Source organism: Sorex fumeus, unplaced genomic scaffold (genome assembly GCF_029834395.1).
Source record: "Sorex fumeus unplaced genomic scaffold, SorFum_2.1 ptg000063l, whole genome shotgun sequence".
Lineage (NCBI taxonomy): Eukaryota > Metazoa > Chordata > Mammalia > Eulipotyphla > Soricidae > Sorex > Sorex fumeus.
In genome coordinates, this window is record NW_026606120.1 from 38,288,297 (window position 1) to 38,306,218 (window position 17,922).

At 44.8% G+C, this 17,922-nt stretch overlaps 1 protein-coding gene across 22 annotated transcripts in view; it reads right to left on the bottom strand.

Annotated features, from left to right (window-relative positions):
• KALRN (kalirin RhoGEF kinase) overlaps nucleotides 1–17,922 on the bottom strand; it is a 792,058-nt gene that overhangs the window by 470,717 nt on the left and 303,419 nt on the right. For all 22 annotated transcript variants that reach the window (XM_056127408.1, XM_056127415.1, XM_056127407.1 and 19 more), the window contains exons 4-5: nucleotides 12,204–12,396; nucleotides 6,940–7,452 (exon numbers count right to left, since the gene is read on the bottom strand). In XM_056127408.1, coding sequence (XP_055983383.1) covers nucleotides 6,940–7,452; nucleotides 12,204–12,396 — 706 coding nt within the window. The remainder of the gene's footprint in view (nucleotides 1–6,939; nucleotides 7,453–12,203; nucleotides 12,397–17,922) is intronic.

Genomic DNA, 17,922 nt, shown 5'->3' on the forward strand with positions numbered 1-17,922 from the left:
ATGGAGGACACGTGTCTCCAGACTGGCATGCCTTGGAGACTTCAGGATAACATGAGGTACAGAGGCAACTGCACATGCAAAATCTTTTGATCACTTTTAAAACCAGGATCAGAGCAACAGAGTCCTACGTTTCCCTTCTCATATGGGAAAAACTGGGCCCAAGTAGGCCAATGTGACAAGCCTAGATCCCCCACCAAATGAAACTGAATGAAAGAATTCTTAGAGAGCAGAAAAGACCAAGAAGGCTCACAAAGACTGTCTCTAATCATGAAGATGAACCTAGGGACAGGGTAAAAATGTTAGGAAGGTTGATTATGGCCTGGGGGAAGTAGGATTTTCTCTTTTTCTTTCTTTCTTTCTTTCTTTTTTTTTTTTTTGCTGCTTTTGCTGTTTTTGGAAAAGGGAGCTATATCTCAAAGTGGCAGAAGACAAGGTCCCAGGCACTCAGTGAAGGGCCTGACATATTGCACTCGGTAGTATTCGACAAGTGCAACAGCAAATGTTCCCCAATTACTTTGCCTTGCCCCAAACAATTTCTATTACTGATTGAGAACTCTCCCTACCACACCTAAATTGCCAGGGATAGGATCTGGATTCTGAAAAGTGCTGTTACCATAATGTTCAGGTCTCAATTCTAAGGGCTTGTTGTAGGGTCCACAGTAGAAGCCACAGAGGGAGATTATTCAACATAGAGTGCTTGTGGGAGCTCTCTAGGAGAGCACCATGACTGAGCTTCCTCCAAGCCTTTCATCCAGTCTGTGTTCCACTCTTGCACACCTCCTAGAGGAATGGTTACCTCCAGAGACAGAGATTCTGAAAGTACAGGAAATAGTAGGAATGGAGAAGGAGAAAGGATATAAGGAGGCAAAAAAAAAAATTAACCTTGGGAGAAAACACACACACACACACACACACACACACACACACGCAGCATCCAGAACATTGTGACTTAGATTATTTTTGGAATCTAATGTTTCAATGTTCAAGGGGAGGAAATGAGAAAAGCAAGTAGAGATTCCCAGGACCGGCGAGCTGGAAATAATACAGGACACTGTGTCCCATGTAGGGGTGGGATGCAGACATACTTCCTCACCCTGAGCCCAGTCAACATCGGGTGGAAGGGGGCAGTGTTCAGTAAGTGGGGAGAGCAGGAGCCAGCAGGCATGGAGATTTTAGCAAAATTAAAAAAGGGGGTGGGAGGGGGCAAAGGCAGGAAATCGCAAACAAGCCAGTAAAGAACTTGCCCTTCTGTCTGTCTCCAAGGTCACAACTCTTTGAAGTCTCCCTCGCAACACAAAGAGCTCAGAACTGAATCACAGAGACGGTCACATGCTGCTGCCTGGGGACCTGTGCTTGTCCTTTTCCCACCAGAGTGAAAATATGTGTTCCTCAGCCCTCATTCCCTCCCAAGCAAGAGAAAGAGGTCTGCGTGTGTGTGTGTGTGTGTGTGTGTGTGTGTGTGTGTGTGTGTATCTACAGGGGGAGGGTCCTACCTGACTGCACTGCACTGCACTGCATGGTCCTCCCGTTGTTCGATTTGCTCGGAGTGGGCCCAGTAATGCCTCCATTGTGAGACTTGTTATTGTTTTTGGCATATTGAATATGTCACGGGGAGTTTGCCAGGCCCTGCCATGAGGGCAGAATACTCTCGGTAGTTTGCTGGGCTCTCTGAGAGGGGGGAGGAATCGAACCCAGGTCGGCTGTGTGCAAGGCAAACACCCTACCTGCTGTGCTTTCGCTCCAGCCCAATCCATGCAAATCTTTCAACTTCACCAAGAATCACAATGGGAGGCCAAGTGATAAACCTTGTGTGGACTTCTGCTACGGGTCAAAATTTTCTGTCTGAAAGGAAGGGCTGGACCAAAAATTCTCTCAGGTCATGGGTATGAGAACACTTAGAAAACTGACAATCAGAAAAGTACTGTGCATTCTAATTACTACAATGGCACTTCAGTTTGACAAATGACGAAGCAGCCCTGTTGACTGTGGTTCCAGAGTGGGGTGGGGTTGGAGGTGGGCCGAGAAAAGGCAGGGAGCCAGCATCCAGCAGGAAAGAGAGGCTGCCAGGTCCTCAGCCCCTGGGCCCAATGTGAATTTTGTTACTCCAGGCAGAACAACAATATGGACCCTCCTTTGGGTCCTGGAGGAGGACCAGAACTGTAACTATCTTATATCAGAGATAAGGAAACGGTAGTGGACACCTTGCCCAGTGACTGGGTATCCTAGGGATGTCCTGAAGTGCTAATGTAACTAGCAGGACACACAAACAGTGAAAACACAATAAGCACAGAACCCTTGGCACAGTGCCCCCACCATGATGCCCTTTATCCCACATTATTTCCCATGATGATTAATGTAAAAGTGACATTGTTTTGCACAGACGTCTAAGAATATAAAATACGTAGACATATTTCTTACATGAACTGTAAAAATGTCCTTGGCCTAAAGTTTGCGGGGGAATAAGATAATTACTCTCTTTCTATAATACAAATCAGAAAGCGACACGTGTCTTAGGTATAGAAGGTATAATAAAAGGACTCATTAGCTCCCCCAGGGGAGAATTATTTTCTTCTGTGACTGCTTCAAGGATGTATTGTGTTTCCACAGACCTTTCACTGTGGTGGTTTTCCCCCAACTTCCTCATCATCAGCTATGACCCTGACTAGACTCAGGGGTTCAAGTCCTATTCCTCAGCAAGGGCACCACATAATCTTGAGAACTACATCTTAATCTACATCTTCTCTTGAAATTCAGTTCTTGGTTATGTTTCATTAAGGACCACCAGAGATTATCTGGAGCAACTTCGGTTGCTACATCAATGACACTGTGCAGGATCTCAGCAGATGCAGGCTAATGAAGATGACATCAAGTGGAAACTCTTAGGAGAGGATGAGGGGCAGCAGAAGCCTAGGGAACAGCGACACTAGGCCAGGCCCATGCTGGGTATCTCCACACTCCATCGCATTCATTTCTCCTAACAACCCTGGGCAGCATCAGGATAATTTTTTTAAGGAAGAAAATAACACATATTCTATTCTTCTATAAAAGATTATAAAAGGGAGAATGGATATCAAAGCTGGCAAAAATTGGTGTGGGCACCTAAATATTCTTCCAATCCTGGTGATAAAGATTTTGTCTCAGGCATTTCCCAGTTATAGATTCACACAGGAAACAATCCCACCCTGTTCCATTACCAGCAATAAGCCCCATTTCAGCACTGGAGCCACACTAAGTAGTTCTGTCCACTATTCGGTGAATTCTCCCACCAAACGTGGTAATACACTCCTCCCTTGTAGAATGGCTTTGGGAACTAACTAAAGTATGGAAGACTCTTTAGAAGAAAAATAAAACAAAGGTTTGTTTCTCTGTTGGTTGAGGCTAAACATTCACTGGAGCCCTAAGAAGTACTTCCTTTTCCCTATTAGAAAACAAAGGCCTCCCCCAAATCTCAAGACAGTGCAGCAGCCTCAACATTTTCTGATGCTTCTGATAACTGAGCACAAAGCTGAGTATCCTGGGGTCACGATCACTGTCACTGTGACGACAGAGCTAGGTTTCTACAAGTGAGCAAGGTAGAGTTTTCAATCTTAAGAGTCCTTCCATCAACCACTCTAAGATGCGCGCGTGTGCGCGCGCACACACACACACACACACACACACACACACACACACATTGCAGAGAAGAAATATGGAGGATCTTCCATGGAATGGCAACCAGTTTTTCCTTTTCTTAAGGAACTTAATGGACTTTCAGACCACACACTGCCCCTGCTGGGGTAGAGCCCTCCTTTCTCTTGGTAATGGGATGTGACCACAAGGTGGATGCCTTCAGCATGATCAGCTGAGAGTGAGCCATAGGTAAAGCAGGGCTGCAAGGAGAGCTGTGATCTGGGCCTGGCAAGTGAAGAGCCCTGTGCCCGGGACCCCATGAACACAGTGGAAGATGAGCCCATTAGCTAGAGACCAGAAGGCATGGCGAAGGCAGCTGTGTTATGGCTTCCAGCAAGATGTCCTCTCCGCTCCATGGCTCACCTCTGAATTAGAGAGCCCTCCCACAAACTACTCGCTCAGGCTTTCTCATAACTCCAGAGCTGCCACATTCCCTCTTCTTTCAAAATTCCCAAACATAGAAGGAGGGTCTAGCACAGTGAGGTGCACAGAGCAAACAAAAACAAGGGTAAACAGGAACTGATGTGCCTACCTCTTTTACAAAACAGCTGGCTGAGTCAGGACAGTTATCCTGGGTTACTTGTCCTATTCAAGCAATTTTGGAATTGTGACAGCTATTCAACAGAAGTTTATTAAATGAATGGGTAGCCTGCTTTACTAATTAGCTGTGGAACAGAGAGCCCCTCCTCCATAAAAGTTTAACAGGGAGAGAGAATGAATCCCTCCTCACCCCCTACAAGCTGGGCAATGCCGCAGGCCATCACAGAGGTCAAGAGAAGGTGGAAGCGGTGGTTTCACTTCCCATAGTCAGCTGTTAAATGGGGAACACTGCCCATTTCTTAAGCCCTGGGAAACAAGCTGTCACCCCACCGGGCCAGAGGGGAGACTACACCCACCCGTTTTTCAAAAATAGAAGCTGGGTGATCACCAGACTCTTTCAATTGCCAAGAGCTTCCCAGATCTGGAATTAAAGGTCTTCAGCAAGCACCCCAGCAGAAAGGAGCGAGGACATGGCTCACGCAGTAACTATTTCCTCACACCCTTGTTTAAATGTAGATCTGCACACACAGCCTTTACCCAACATGCCTCCCGCTTACCCACACTCAAAAACACCAAATTAAGTCAAGGCCAGAGGCACTTGGGTTCTGCAGAGATATTTTCAATTAATCTTGAAGCCACTTAAAAGGAGTGTTTTCCTCTCTTGCTCTACACCCAGCACATTTTCTGTGGCAGCTAGGTCAAGCCTGAGCAGCATTTCACCATTGACTCAATATCAAAATATTCCTGGGTTGCCCTCTTCCCAACTTTTGTTTTTGATATTCTTGCCCCATCCTCCACCCCTCTACACACACAATACACAACACGCACACACACACACACACTGTTACACACATTCTTTTTAAGGTACAAGACACCACAAAAAACAAATCCTGGACTTAAGAGTCATTCCAGGCACAAAACTCAGCAATTGTGTACCAGAACAGGGAAACTCGAAAATAGGTGTCACAGAGGCAAGCTCCTGTGCTGGTCTTTTCACACTTTCACACCTGGTGGGCAGTTCAAGTGGCCCCTTCCTGAGCAGACCAGACCAGGGATCAGGGTCAGCCTCCAGTTGCCAGATCACTGGACAAACAAGCACTCAGGAATATCAGGGAAATCTTGCAACTTTCTCTTTCAAAATCCTGCTTTGATGACGTTTGAAAATTCTATCAGAAAGAACTTTAAGAGTTCTTTTTAAATTACACATATTTATTTTCTTCCCGGGCTGGAGCGATAGCACAGTGGGTAGGGCGTTCGCCTTACAAGCGGCCAACATGGCCGACCCGAGTTCAATTCCTCCGCCCCTCTCGGAGAGCCCGGCAAGCTACCGAGAGTATTGGATATGCCAGACACAGTAACAACAAAGTCTCCAATGGAGACGTTACTGGGCCCGCTCGAGCAAATCGATGATCAACGGGAGGGCCTTTACTTTACTTTTCTTCCCATCATAAATTTTGAGATTGGAAAACACAGAAAATGCATAAAGGCTTAAACTATAACCAAGATCCCCTAGAAAACAAAACTATTAACATCAGGTGAATTTTCTTCAGTTTTGTCTACGATGGCACTCACATAAACTGAGATCATAATTATGCAAAGTTTTTTTATCCTGATTTCATCACTTAAATATACCTAGAGACATTTTTATTAAAGGCTCTTAAAAGACCCCAAACCATTGTCTCCAACTATAAAGCTAGAGTTACTGAGAGATTTTTCTAAGAGTAGTATTACGTATTTAAATATGTTAGCCCAGAATTCTGACAGGAGAGAGGGTTCACTCTTCTTAAAGTGCAAATAATAATACATTTCCTTCTTTAGCTTGAAAAGCATCCAGAGGAGCTACTTTTGTGTCCTCGGCTAACAGGCACAATAGGACATTTTCCATTTTTCACTTTCTTGCATCTTCCTTGATAAGGAGGAAAGCTCTGAAATCTCACTGTTTCTTAAGAAAGTGCTCTGCTGCTGAGAGAAACCCGCAGAGAGCGGCAGTATTGCAGGAAGTTTCCTGAACTTGAAGCAGAAAGAAACAGGATTCACATTCTGAGTCTGCTGTGCACCCCCCCTCCCCAAATCACAGAGTACCCACTCCCCTTACACCCACAGCTGTTATCCAAGCCAATGGGGCAAACTTCTCTGCTTTAGCCAATCTGAGTGTGGATGTGCTTTGTCAGAGACAAGTGAATGCAGGACAATCATCAGTCACGTCATTGCGACAAGTAACCCTACTGTTATTCTTAATTTTTGTTGTTTTTGGGGGGCCACAGCCAGCTGTAAAAGGGGCCTACTCCTCGCTCTCTGCTCAGGGATCACTCCTGGTGGGGCACAGGGAACTGACCATATGTGGTGCTGGAGATCAAACCCGAGTTGGCTGCATGCAAGGCAATACCTGCAGTACCATCACGCCAGCCCCAAAGTACTATTAATTTTGTTGCTGAGCTGGCTGGCACCACTCACTGGGAAGGGCAATGCCCAAAAGCAGGTAAAAGCACAGACCCTGGCATCACCTGCTCTCCCAGGCAGGGCGAAGGGTTTCAGTTTCTTCTCTGTAAAATAGGATCCTGATTCACCTATTCATAGGACTCTTGGGAAGATACAAGTGAGTTAATTTGCACACAATGGTCTAAAAAAAATGTAAACACTACAAAAGCGGAGCTTTGAAAAGTCAGGGATCTGCGGCCAAACACAAGACTGCAAGAAAGATGCCCGTCCCCTGCTCCTCTCTGCACCTACCTTCTCTGCATCCTGCTCGAAGAGCCGCAACTGGAAGCATTGGTCTAGCTTGAGCTTCCGCACGTGCCACATCTGGTGCAGGTGTTGCCGGGTGGAGTGCAGCTTGTCCAGCAGGCTGGTGATCTTGGGCACCAGGCTCTGGAAGTCTGCGCTGCCCGGGATGCAGTTGCGCCCTGAGAAGCCGTCGCTGCAGCGAATGCACTGCAGCAGCCGCTGCCCCTCCCGGTCCAGCTCCTCCACGGGGGCCTTCAGCACCTTCTTCTTGAGCTGCGTGTGCTCATCAATGAGCCGCCGAGAGCCCTCCACGTCTACGGGGAACTCCTTCCGGGCCAGCATCTCCTGGAGGTCCTCAAGGCGCGAGAGCAGGTGCACGGCGCTGTTGAAGAACTCCTCCAACGAGAGCCGCAGCTCAATCCACTCCTCGTGGTTGTAGTCCAGCGAGCCATCAAACTCCTCGGTCAGCTGGGAGGGGTCCACCAGCTTGGTGAGGCCCTCCACAGACACCATGCTCGTCTAAAGGGACAGAGACAGAGACGGAGGCTCAGTGATGAGGGGGGAGAACACAGAGGGGAGCGGAAGAACTGAGCAGGCAAGACAAGAGAAAGTCAGGGGAAAGAGCCAGGATGAGGCCACATCACAATGAGCATGTAGTGAAGGAAAGGGAAAGTTCAGGAGGCCCAAAGCTGCCAGGATCAGCAGGATGAGGACTAGAGGTCGAGCTCAGAAAGCCTCACTAGAGGCCAGAGAGGGAGTGTGGGGGCTAAGGCACTTGCTTTGCATACAGAAAACTCCAGTTTGATTCCTGGCACCATATATGGTCCCCAGTGCACAACCATAAGAGATCCCTGAGCACAGAGCCAGGAGTAAGCCCTGAGCACCACTGAGAGTGGTCCAACACCCCTCTCCCCGCCCAGTCCCAAAGCCTCCCCACCTGCCTGCCACTGCTATTTTGTCTGGAAAGACTTCTGTTTTGTCTCATCCTATCCATCTTTCTCCTCCAGCTCTCCAAGTCTACTGCAGCAGAGCTTTGGATGCTAGAGGCAGAAAGAATCTGGAAGGAAACAGAGCCAGTGACTGGGAGTTTAGGTATCCATAGGTGAAAGGCCGGGTCGTCACACTGGGCTCAGCACTGCAGGCAACATGGTGCTTCAAGAATAAGTGTGGGTGAAGAATGGGCACTGGTGGAGGGATGGATACTCGATCGCTGTATAACTGAAACCGAAGCACAAAAGTTTGTAAGTCTACAACTGTACCTCATGGTGTTTCACGAATTAAAAAAAAAAAAGATGCCACAATAAAAAAAAAAAGAATAAGTGTGGGGGCTGGAGTGATAGTACAACGGATAGGGCATTTGCCTTGCATGTGGCTGACCCGGGTTCGATTCCCAGCATCCCACATGGTCCCCCGAGCACCACCAGGAGTAATACCTGAGTGCATGAGCCAGGAATAACCCCTGTGCAATGCCAGGTGTTACTCAAAAAAGCAAAAAAAAAAAAAAAAAACGTGAGTCTTCCTAGGTCAGCCCTGAAGGCTTCCCTGGGCAGCGTTGCCCTGTTCTGCCAGGGTAAGTGGAGCGAGCAGCCTAGGCACTTGGCTTATTTAGTGTGCCCCCACAACCCATTAGAGAGAAGAGTGGAGAATGGTAATCTCCAGAGAGCAGAGCAGCAAATGCGGATAGAGGCAACCACTCAGACATACCAAGAAGCAGATGCCCCTCCCATCAGCATTCCCAGGATCTCTTCTCAGGAACGTCCCTGTCCAGAGTTCCCACTATACTCAGTAGTCACATGATCCGGGGTGAGCTACTGACCTCAGAGACCCAGTCTTTCCTAGGAGTTGAAGATCCTAACACTCTTCTCTAAGGGCTATGCTGGGGTTCAAAGTGTGCAAAAGCATCAGGGGTGCAAAGCCCATCCTGTGAGTACTGGCGCGGCCAAGCAAAATGCTGCTGCGTCATTCCTGGAGTCCTACAAGCAGCTGATCTCTGCAGACAGCTGTTCTCTGCGCCTCTCCTCCTCGCTCCCTTTCCCTCCCGCTCCTCCCTAAGACACAGCAAGGAGCTGCCAGTGTGCAGACTATGGACTGGGGCTTTTAAGCCTGACTAAGCATTTGAATCCCCATAGGGAGTAACAAACCACTGATATTCAGCCCCTCCCCTAAAAAGTCTAATTTAGTTGGCCTTGACTGGAGCTTGGACATGCCTGGGTAATTCAAAGTCTCTTCATCCTGCACCCCCTACACCAGTAGATTCCAAGACACAGCCTGCATGTCAGAGGCAGCTATGCTGATCTAGACCCCAGTTACTCAAAGTTCGGAGCTCAGACCAGCTGCGTCAACATCACATGGGAGCATGTTAGAAAGTAGAATCACCGGGGGCTGGAGCAATAGCACTGCGGGTACGGCGTTTGCCTTGCACATGGCCAACCTAGGTTTGATTCCCAGCATCCCATATGGTCCCCTGAGTACCGCTAGGGATGGTTCCTGAATGCAGAGCCAGGAATAAGCCCTGTGCATCACCAGGTGTGACCCAAAAAGCAAAAAAATAAATAAATAAAAGTAGAATCACCGGCACTATCTCTTATCTACTGAGATAGAATATGCATTTAACAAGATGAGGAGATGTGGGGTGCTGTGCACTAGACTTTGGGTAGCCTTCTCTCCCCTAAAATGTTACCTAAAGCTTGCCACTTCCAGGGGTCTCTCATATTATAATCACTATTTTATATTAACTATTTACCATACAACAAGCTGCACTCTGAGGTTCAGATCCCTGACTCAGTGTGCTACCTATTACATGGGCTATTGTTTTGGTTAATTTTGTTTTTAGGCCATGCCTGGTGGTGCTCAGGGATTAATCCTGGCTCTGTACTCAGAAATTTCTCTTGGAGTTGCTCAGGGATGGAACTGGGATCAGTTGTGTGTGTGTGCAAGGCAAATACCTTACCCACTGCACTATCTCTCTGGCCCCATTTGCTATTTTTAAGACACTGCTGCATAACTGTTCTTCTGAGTGGAAGGGCCTCAGTATCTCTCTTCTACTTCTAGTTTAGGAAACAGAGGAAAGTTTGTTCAACTGGTGAAAAGGGGCAGTACAGGGAGATGGAAGAACTGGGCAGCACTGCCAACGAAATTCCAGGCTTTTTGAAGAATTGTTTTCAAATCCTTAGCCTATCAAGTTATAGGCCTGCTGTTATTGCCACTATGTAAACAAACCAAAAATACAAAAAGCATTTCCCTACAGAGCTCTTAGGGCTGGGAAGGGATCCTAGGAGAATCTGAGGATTAGCTGTTTATATACAAAATCTAATTTCTTGCCTTACTACACAGAGTGAGAACTACCCAGTTCAGGAGGTCAGGCTGTTGTGATCAAATTGCAGCCTACTGACTCTCCACCGTCACCCCAAGCCTCACAATCCCTCCCAGCCCCAGGGGAAATGGGTCTGGAATGGTTCCACAAGATGAAGAGCAGCTCTGTCTGTCCAATACACACACACACACACACACACACATACACACACACGCATACACACACATGTGCTCAAGGTTCAGCCCTTTCCATAGGAGGCCCAGAATTTGAGGATTCTGCTTCTTAAGGTTCCTCAAGAAAAAGGAACCAACCAGAATGGTACAAACTATCCTACTTAATTAATTTACTCTCATATGTGTTTGTAAGAATTTACACATGTGCCCTCTGGAAAAAACTAGCTTTAAATAATTTGATTTTGGAGGCTGGAGAGATAATACAGCAGGTAGGGCATTTGCCTTGCATGCAGCTGACCCAGATTTAATCCCCGGCACCCCATATGGTCTTCCAAGCTCACCAGGAGTATTCCTTGAGCAGAGAGCCAGGAGATGCCCTGGTGTGAACCAAAAAATACTAAAACCAAAAACTAACTTTTCCTGAGTATAAAAACAAATTTAAAAAGAAAATAGACCGAGAAAGATGACTGGTTAAAGAAACTTTGGTACATCTACACAAATGGAGTACTATGTAGCGGTGAGAAAAGATGAAGTCATGAAATTTACATACAAATGGTACTACATGGAAAGTATCATGTTAAGCAAAATGAGTCAGAAAGAGAGGGATAGACATAGAAAGATTGCATTCATCTGGGGAACATAAAGTAACAAAATAGAAGACTAACACCCAAGAGTGGCCAAGATTAGTACCAGGAGTTTTGCTCCATGGCTTGGAGGCCAGTCACACATGCTAGGGGAAAAGGAAGCTCAGATAGGGAAAGGAACACCAAATAAAGGGAGTTGGGAGGATCCTCCCAGGATGGGAGAAGCATGCTGAAAGTAGACTATAGACCAAACATGATTGCCACTCAATGCTTCTTTTGCAAACCACAACACCCAAAAGCAGAGAGAGAACAAAAGGGAATGCCCCACAGAGGCTGGGTGGGGTGGGAGGGATGCTGGGACCTGTGGTGGTGGAAAATGGGCACTGGTGGAGGGATTGAAACCCAAGCACAAAAATTTGTAAATCTACAACTGTACCTCATGGTGTTTCACTAATAAAAATTTAAAAAATAAATAAATAAAAAGAAAATAGAGAAATGTGATTAAGTCACCTGTATCCCAGCCACCTCTAGTAATCTACTGTTAACATCTCATGTAATACTGTCTCAGTCTTTTCTATCTATATACTTAAAATACTTTAGATTATATTAATCAGACTATTTAATCCATTTTCTAAAAAGCAATATGTGAATATCTCAATGACACTATCTAAATATTAATTTTAATTATTTCATAACGTTTGTATTAATGTTATTAAACTACATGGGCATTTAGGCTATGAACAATATAAGTGCATATGTTATGTATATATGTATATACAAATGTATATTACTGAAAAAACACTAGTGAACATTTTTATAGATCTTTTAGTCTATAATTACATAAAAAATAAGAAATTACAAAGGTAAAAATAAAAAACACTTTCCTAAAAGAAAGACTACATTAATGAATATACACTCCAAGTAATCTGATACAAATTACAAACTGCCCTACAAGAACCATCTCAACTTGCATTCAGCAAGAGTAAGCAGGATCCCCATTGATCCTGGACATTTGGGACAAACGTTGGAGTCTCTCATTCCTCCCACGACTTTATAGTTAAATCACAGTGGCCATGGAATCCGGTAGTACCAGTCTCTATCATGGAGGATATCACTGCACAGGAAAAGCAGCAGATGAGGGTAACAGGAGAACAGCAGAAGAAAAGAGAATGGAGGTAGTTCAAGAAAGGTCTGGCTCACCTCAAAGATGAATTTGGAGCTGCCAAAATTGGTCTTCTGCTTCTGCCAGAAGTTGTCGGGTTTGATGATGAGGGCCACATGGATCTCAGCTGGAAAGGCTTCCTGCAGTGTCTTAAGGAGGGGCTTAATGAGGTCCCACTTGGAGCCCCGCATGTCGATGATGACAGTGAAGCCACGTTTGCACACGTCCTCGCTGTTGGGGAGGGGTAAAAAGTCAGGAACGTCACTGAACAATTCAGACTTGGAGTACTAAGTCAAAAAGCATCCAGAAACCCACATTTCTTTTCATCTGAACTGGACCAACTGTCCTAATTCACAATAGGTCTCTTGGCTTCTTTCAACTTCAACTCAAAATCTACTGCCTCAGAAACCCTCTGTGTTTAACCCCATTTGACACGGGCCTTCTGCCTTCTCTCAGCACTTTAGAATTTAGATTGTTGAAGGAGGGGAATTAGGGTCCTTTGGGGAGAGATTCAGGTACACTAGTGATGGTGTGGTATTGGAATTATATGCACAAGAAGTCATTAATAACAGTCTTGTAAAATACAGAATCTCAATCAACATTAAAATCAAAATGGAAAAGAAAGGTCTCAATTCTCCCCATGTCAGTTACACTTGCTGGGATGCTCACTGTTTGGGTACCCACAAGTGTGTCTGAGTTTGTTCCTTTGTCTCCCTCTTCTGCTAGCTCTAGCTCCCCTAGGATCCCTGCTGTTCTTCGGCAGGAGCCTTCCACACACCCACATCCAAGGTAGACACTAGCACATTCTGGCACTGAACTGGGCCAACAGATTTTTTTTCAATAAAGGTCTCTAGGCTTATTCTATTAATTTGAGATGAACAAATATATATGCCACCAATTTACTGAGACGCATTTCTTGTAATTGAGAATGTATGTCATCAACTTTTATAGAATCAGATTGCTGAGTCATGCTGCTTATTCACAGGTAGCCAAGGGTGGGGCTGAGTAGAATGACAAACATAAGTCAATGTGACATGTGCTTCCTTGATAATAGGGTATTAAAAAGGCAAATTTTAGGAAGTTAAGAAAAAAGATGCCACTACTGGAACCAAAATCAGATGAAGTGACAATGACCATTCAGAACACCAAGGAAAAAAAGTCAGGCTATGAGAATGAAGATGTTACTAATATAACTTATGGTATAGCAAAGTTTACCAAATATTTGGAATTCAACTGTAACTGAGAAGAACTCAAAGGGGAAAAAAAAAGTACAAAGTTTGAACTAGTTATAACCTTCAGTTTGGAATAAAGTTTATGTTTGGGTAGTTGGAGGACCTTTTCTTTTTGGTTTATTTAACCTCATTGTTTATTTTGTAACTCAAAATAGACTTTCATTAAATCATATCTTAATAAAAGGGGTGTAGCATTTCCATAGAGTCCTTTGTTTATTTTGTGTTCCCCAGGTTCTATTGCGTCTCCTGTTGCATGACCATAAGACATGCCTTGCCACTTAACTATAGGCACAACTGGAGAACTTATGCCATAAAAGGGAACACAATGTCTCTTCAGACTTCATTCTCAAATCTCACCCAGGATGAGGCGGTCACAGCCTGGTGGAGACTATAGATAGCTCCCATGTCTGTAGGTGTTCAGGCCTCCTGAAGTCGACTTCGGCCTCTAGTTGAGAAATTCTCTAGTGTGAAAACTCCATGTTATATTACTGCAGAGAACTACACTGTGCAGGCAGGGAGATGGAGTCTTTGGTTTTCCATCAAATCCTGTCTCACAAAAGAAAGGATCCACCTCTTCCTTGACGCAAGTGTCCAGAGTCTTTCATAAATAATTTTCTCTGCCCTGTTGTCTCAAGTAATATGAATATTTCTTAAATTATAGATTTTCTTTCCAATTATAAGAGAAACACTACATAATTATATAAAAGTTAATATATTCGAACATCTATCTGAGATGCTAATGGTAAGAATGTATCTGGCCTATTTCCTTCTTGAACTTTTTGTATGAACTTCATTTTCTTTTTACATAGTGTTCAATTTTTCACTGTAAAATAATTTTTCTTATGTCTAATCTTAATTTGAAACTGTTAAATTTAATGACAAATAGTCCATCTTATGCCTACGCTATGATTTAATCATTCTGATTATTGTTTTATTTTTAAAAATGCATGTTGACTTCACATTCAATGTGAGAAGTTACTCTCTCCAGCTATGAGAGGAGCCCACTTATTGTGCTTTTATTAGTGCTAGTCACTAATTAAACATTTAATTAGGCATTTTAAAATCTTTGTTCATTTTCCTAGAATTTTTTAAATTTTACATTTAAATTTCCAATTCTTTGATTACTAGCACAGCGGTAGGGCATTTGCCTTGCACGCAGCCAACATGGCCGACCTGAGTTCGATTCCTCCGCCCCTCTCGGAGAGCCCGGCAAGCTACCGAGAGTATCTCGCCCACACGGCAGAGCCTGGCAAGCCACCTGTGATGTATTCGATATGCCAAACACAGTAACAACAAGTCTCATGATGGAGACGTTACTGGGCCTGCTCGAGCAAATTGATGAACAATGGGAGGACTGTGACCGTGTACAATACATCACGGGTGGCAAGCTACCAAGAGTATTCGATATGCCAAACACAGTAACACAAAATCTCCAATGGAGACGTTACTGGGCCCGCTCGAGCAAATCGATGAACAACGGGAGGGCCTTTACCTTTACCTTTACCTTTGATGCTAAGATTATTGTTCCATAAGAATTTTTTTCTGTGCCTTATCTGATCAGTACTTTTACCCATTTTTCTTTTTCTTTTTTTTGTTTTTTGAACCACACCCAGTAATTCTCAGGGTTGAATCCCAGTGATGCTAGGGGGACCATGCAATGTTAAGGAATAAACTTAGGGCATCCCCCATATGAAACATCTATTCAGCCATTTGATGTATCTCTCTAGCCACCTTTTCCATTTTTCTCTTGGGGTTCAACAGCCTCTCTCATTAGGCCTACTTTCCTATAGCTTGACTCCAAGCGTGAAAAGCCAATTTATGTCAAGTGCTACAACATAACTGTGGGTCTCACCTTTCAACAGAAATAACTGGTTTTCCTTTCCCTCAGGTTTCATCACTTACATTTATGATAAAATGACAAATATCCATCCTTAAAAGCAAATAATCAAGCTTGCAAAAGAGAGCTGGTGTTTGACTACTTCATCATCTAAATGTGGCGGTCTATATCACGTGATTCATTATTAACAGTCATTTCAAACACCTGAAAGTAGGAATCAGGTATTCTCCAGGAAGTTCTCATTCCCTCTGGAGCTAGGAAAGGAGACTCAGGGGCTGAATGCTGAAATCTGAGAGCCATCTTTGGGTGGAAACAACTTCACCTCCACGGTGCTTGTCTTCGAGTAACGAGTGAAGTGGGAAGACCCTGTAATACCCAACTTATTATATGTGGGGCATATTCTAGGAGTATTATTGGTCTCCTGACAAGTTAAGTTTATTCTCTCAATACCTTATAAACGTAGAACATCTCCATGTAAGGGGTGGAACTGAGGCACAGAAGCCTGCTAAAGAGCGCATGACTAGCAAATGGCTGAGTCAAAATCAGAACCACTGACTTTATAGCCTACACACAGGTTCCTAGACAGTGTTATACCTATTCCACTTCCCTTCTTGTATTTTCATAATTAGTATCTGTGGTATAGTGGCAGCAGTGAAGATATCAGGGTGCTAACAAGATTTGGAGAAAATGAGGAACCCAAGCAGAAACCATCCTTTCTGCAATCTATGGCTCTGGGGCTTTGATCCAGCCCCATTCTTACAGATCCTCTCTCCAGGACACAAAAACACTTGTCCAGATGACCACTTCTGCTTCTAGATCAAGCTCTGGAAACCTAAAATGGTTTGCCCAAGGGTCCCTTAGGCTCTTCCTGAGCCTCGGACACTTCCTAAATCCAATTACCCCAGGGGAAGCATGAGCACACTGAAGTTGCCCCTTGCAAGGATCTGGTCAGAATGGCTGTAGGGGCTGGGATGCCCACCTGCATGAGTGAAATCCCTTATAATACAGGACTAAGCTGGGGGGGTGAACACAGAGGGAGGCAGAGTATGAAACTGGGGGCTGTTCTAGCATAGAAGCTAGAGCAATCCAACAAATCTCAATTTGAAATTGTTAGGCCGCTAGGAGATATATTTGTCAAAGTCAAAGAGGGTACAATGTGTTCACTGTTGCTGCTGCTCTCTGGTGTTATGGGTGACAAAGCTTAGGGGCCACACAGTTCACCCAAAAGTGCCTGGGAGTCTAATCTAGTATCTTATACTTTACCATGAGTGGCAGCTCAGGCTCAGATGTTTATTAACTAGATACATTAATTTTTAGTGCGTTATCTTGCCCAGGACACTACAATGGCAGAACTAGGCCTTCAAAGAATAAAAAAACTGGAATAGAGACAGTTCTGAAACCAGGATGTGCCTTGCATGGTAGGCAGAGCTGTATTCATGCCAAGGGCAAGGAGAAATCACTGAGGGGTGTCATTCAGGGAAGGAACAGGATCAGGTGGTTCAGAGCGATTAGCTCCCAGCTGTGCTGAAGGAAAGTAAACAGGGATCAGCCAAACAGAGAGTGGAAGAGAGGCAGAGAAATTAAAATGCTTCCTAGGTCAAGTCACCCTCCAGTTACTGCATTTGAAGCCTCAGCTGGTACCCCGCACTCCTACCTCTCTTCCCTGATTTACTTTTCTCCTTAGCACTATCCTCTGGTTTGTATATTTTACTTATTCAGTTATTGTTCATCTTCCCTGAATGGAAAGTAACCTTTAAGTGAGTCATCATGAATTTTGTATTCCTTTCACTGTCTCAGTGGTTAGATAGCACATTATTCCAAGTGCCTAGTGTCCAGCACATGCAAAACTTTAAGGTGCTGAGAAAGCAGGGGTAGCGACTAAGGGCATGGAATCTGGAGGGAGTGTTCCTTGCTCTGAATCCTGGCTCTAATATTTTCCTAGAGAAACCTTAAGCAAGTAACTTTTAACTTCTCTACACCTTAGTGCTGTAAGACTTGAATATGAGTACCAAATGACAAAGTTATTTTATAGATTAAGTTTACTAATACAGAGAAAGCCCTTATGATGGTATCAGACACAGTTTGTACTATAGAAGACTTTGGGGCTGCATGAGATACTTTTGGTCCATTTCATTTTTCATTTCATTTCATCATCCTGTTATTCATCGATTGCCTCGAGCAGGCCCCAGTAACGTCTCTTTCATCCTAACCCTGAGATTATATTCAAGGCTCTTTAGGAGAATGAGACCCATCATTGTTACTGGTATTTGGCATATTTGGTACGCCACGGGGAGTTTGCCAGACTCTGCCCTGTGGGCAGGCTACATTCAATAGCCTGCAAGTTTGTCCAAAGTAGGAATGAGATAATAAGATGTCATAAAAAGATGTCCTGATAAGATGTCATTCGCGGCCGCGCAGTTCCGGGAGCTGGATTTTATAGTCTCTGAGTCTTGGCCGTTGATGGGATTACAAGGCGCCAGGGGGCCAGGTGGTGGGTGTGACCCCCGCCTACTGGAATTTGGAGGATCTGGGTGGAGGATGCTCGACTCCAATCCGAGTAGGCTGGGAGATCTCGGCCCCGGAACCCGCGTGGATGTGTCCCTCTGCCAGTACCTTCATGTGTGCGGAGAGTGGTCTCAGCATGGTGGTGGCTGGTCCTGGAGGTCTTCGGCTGCCAGAGCCCTGGTC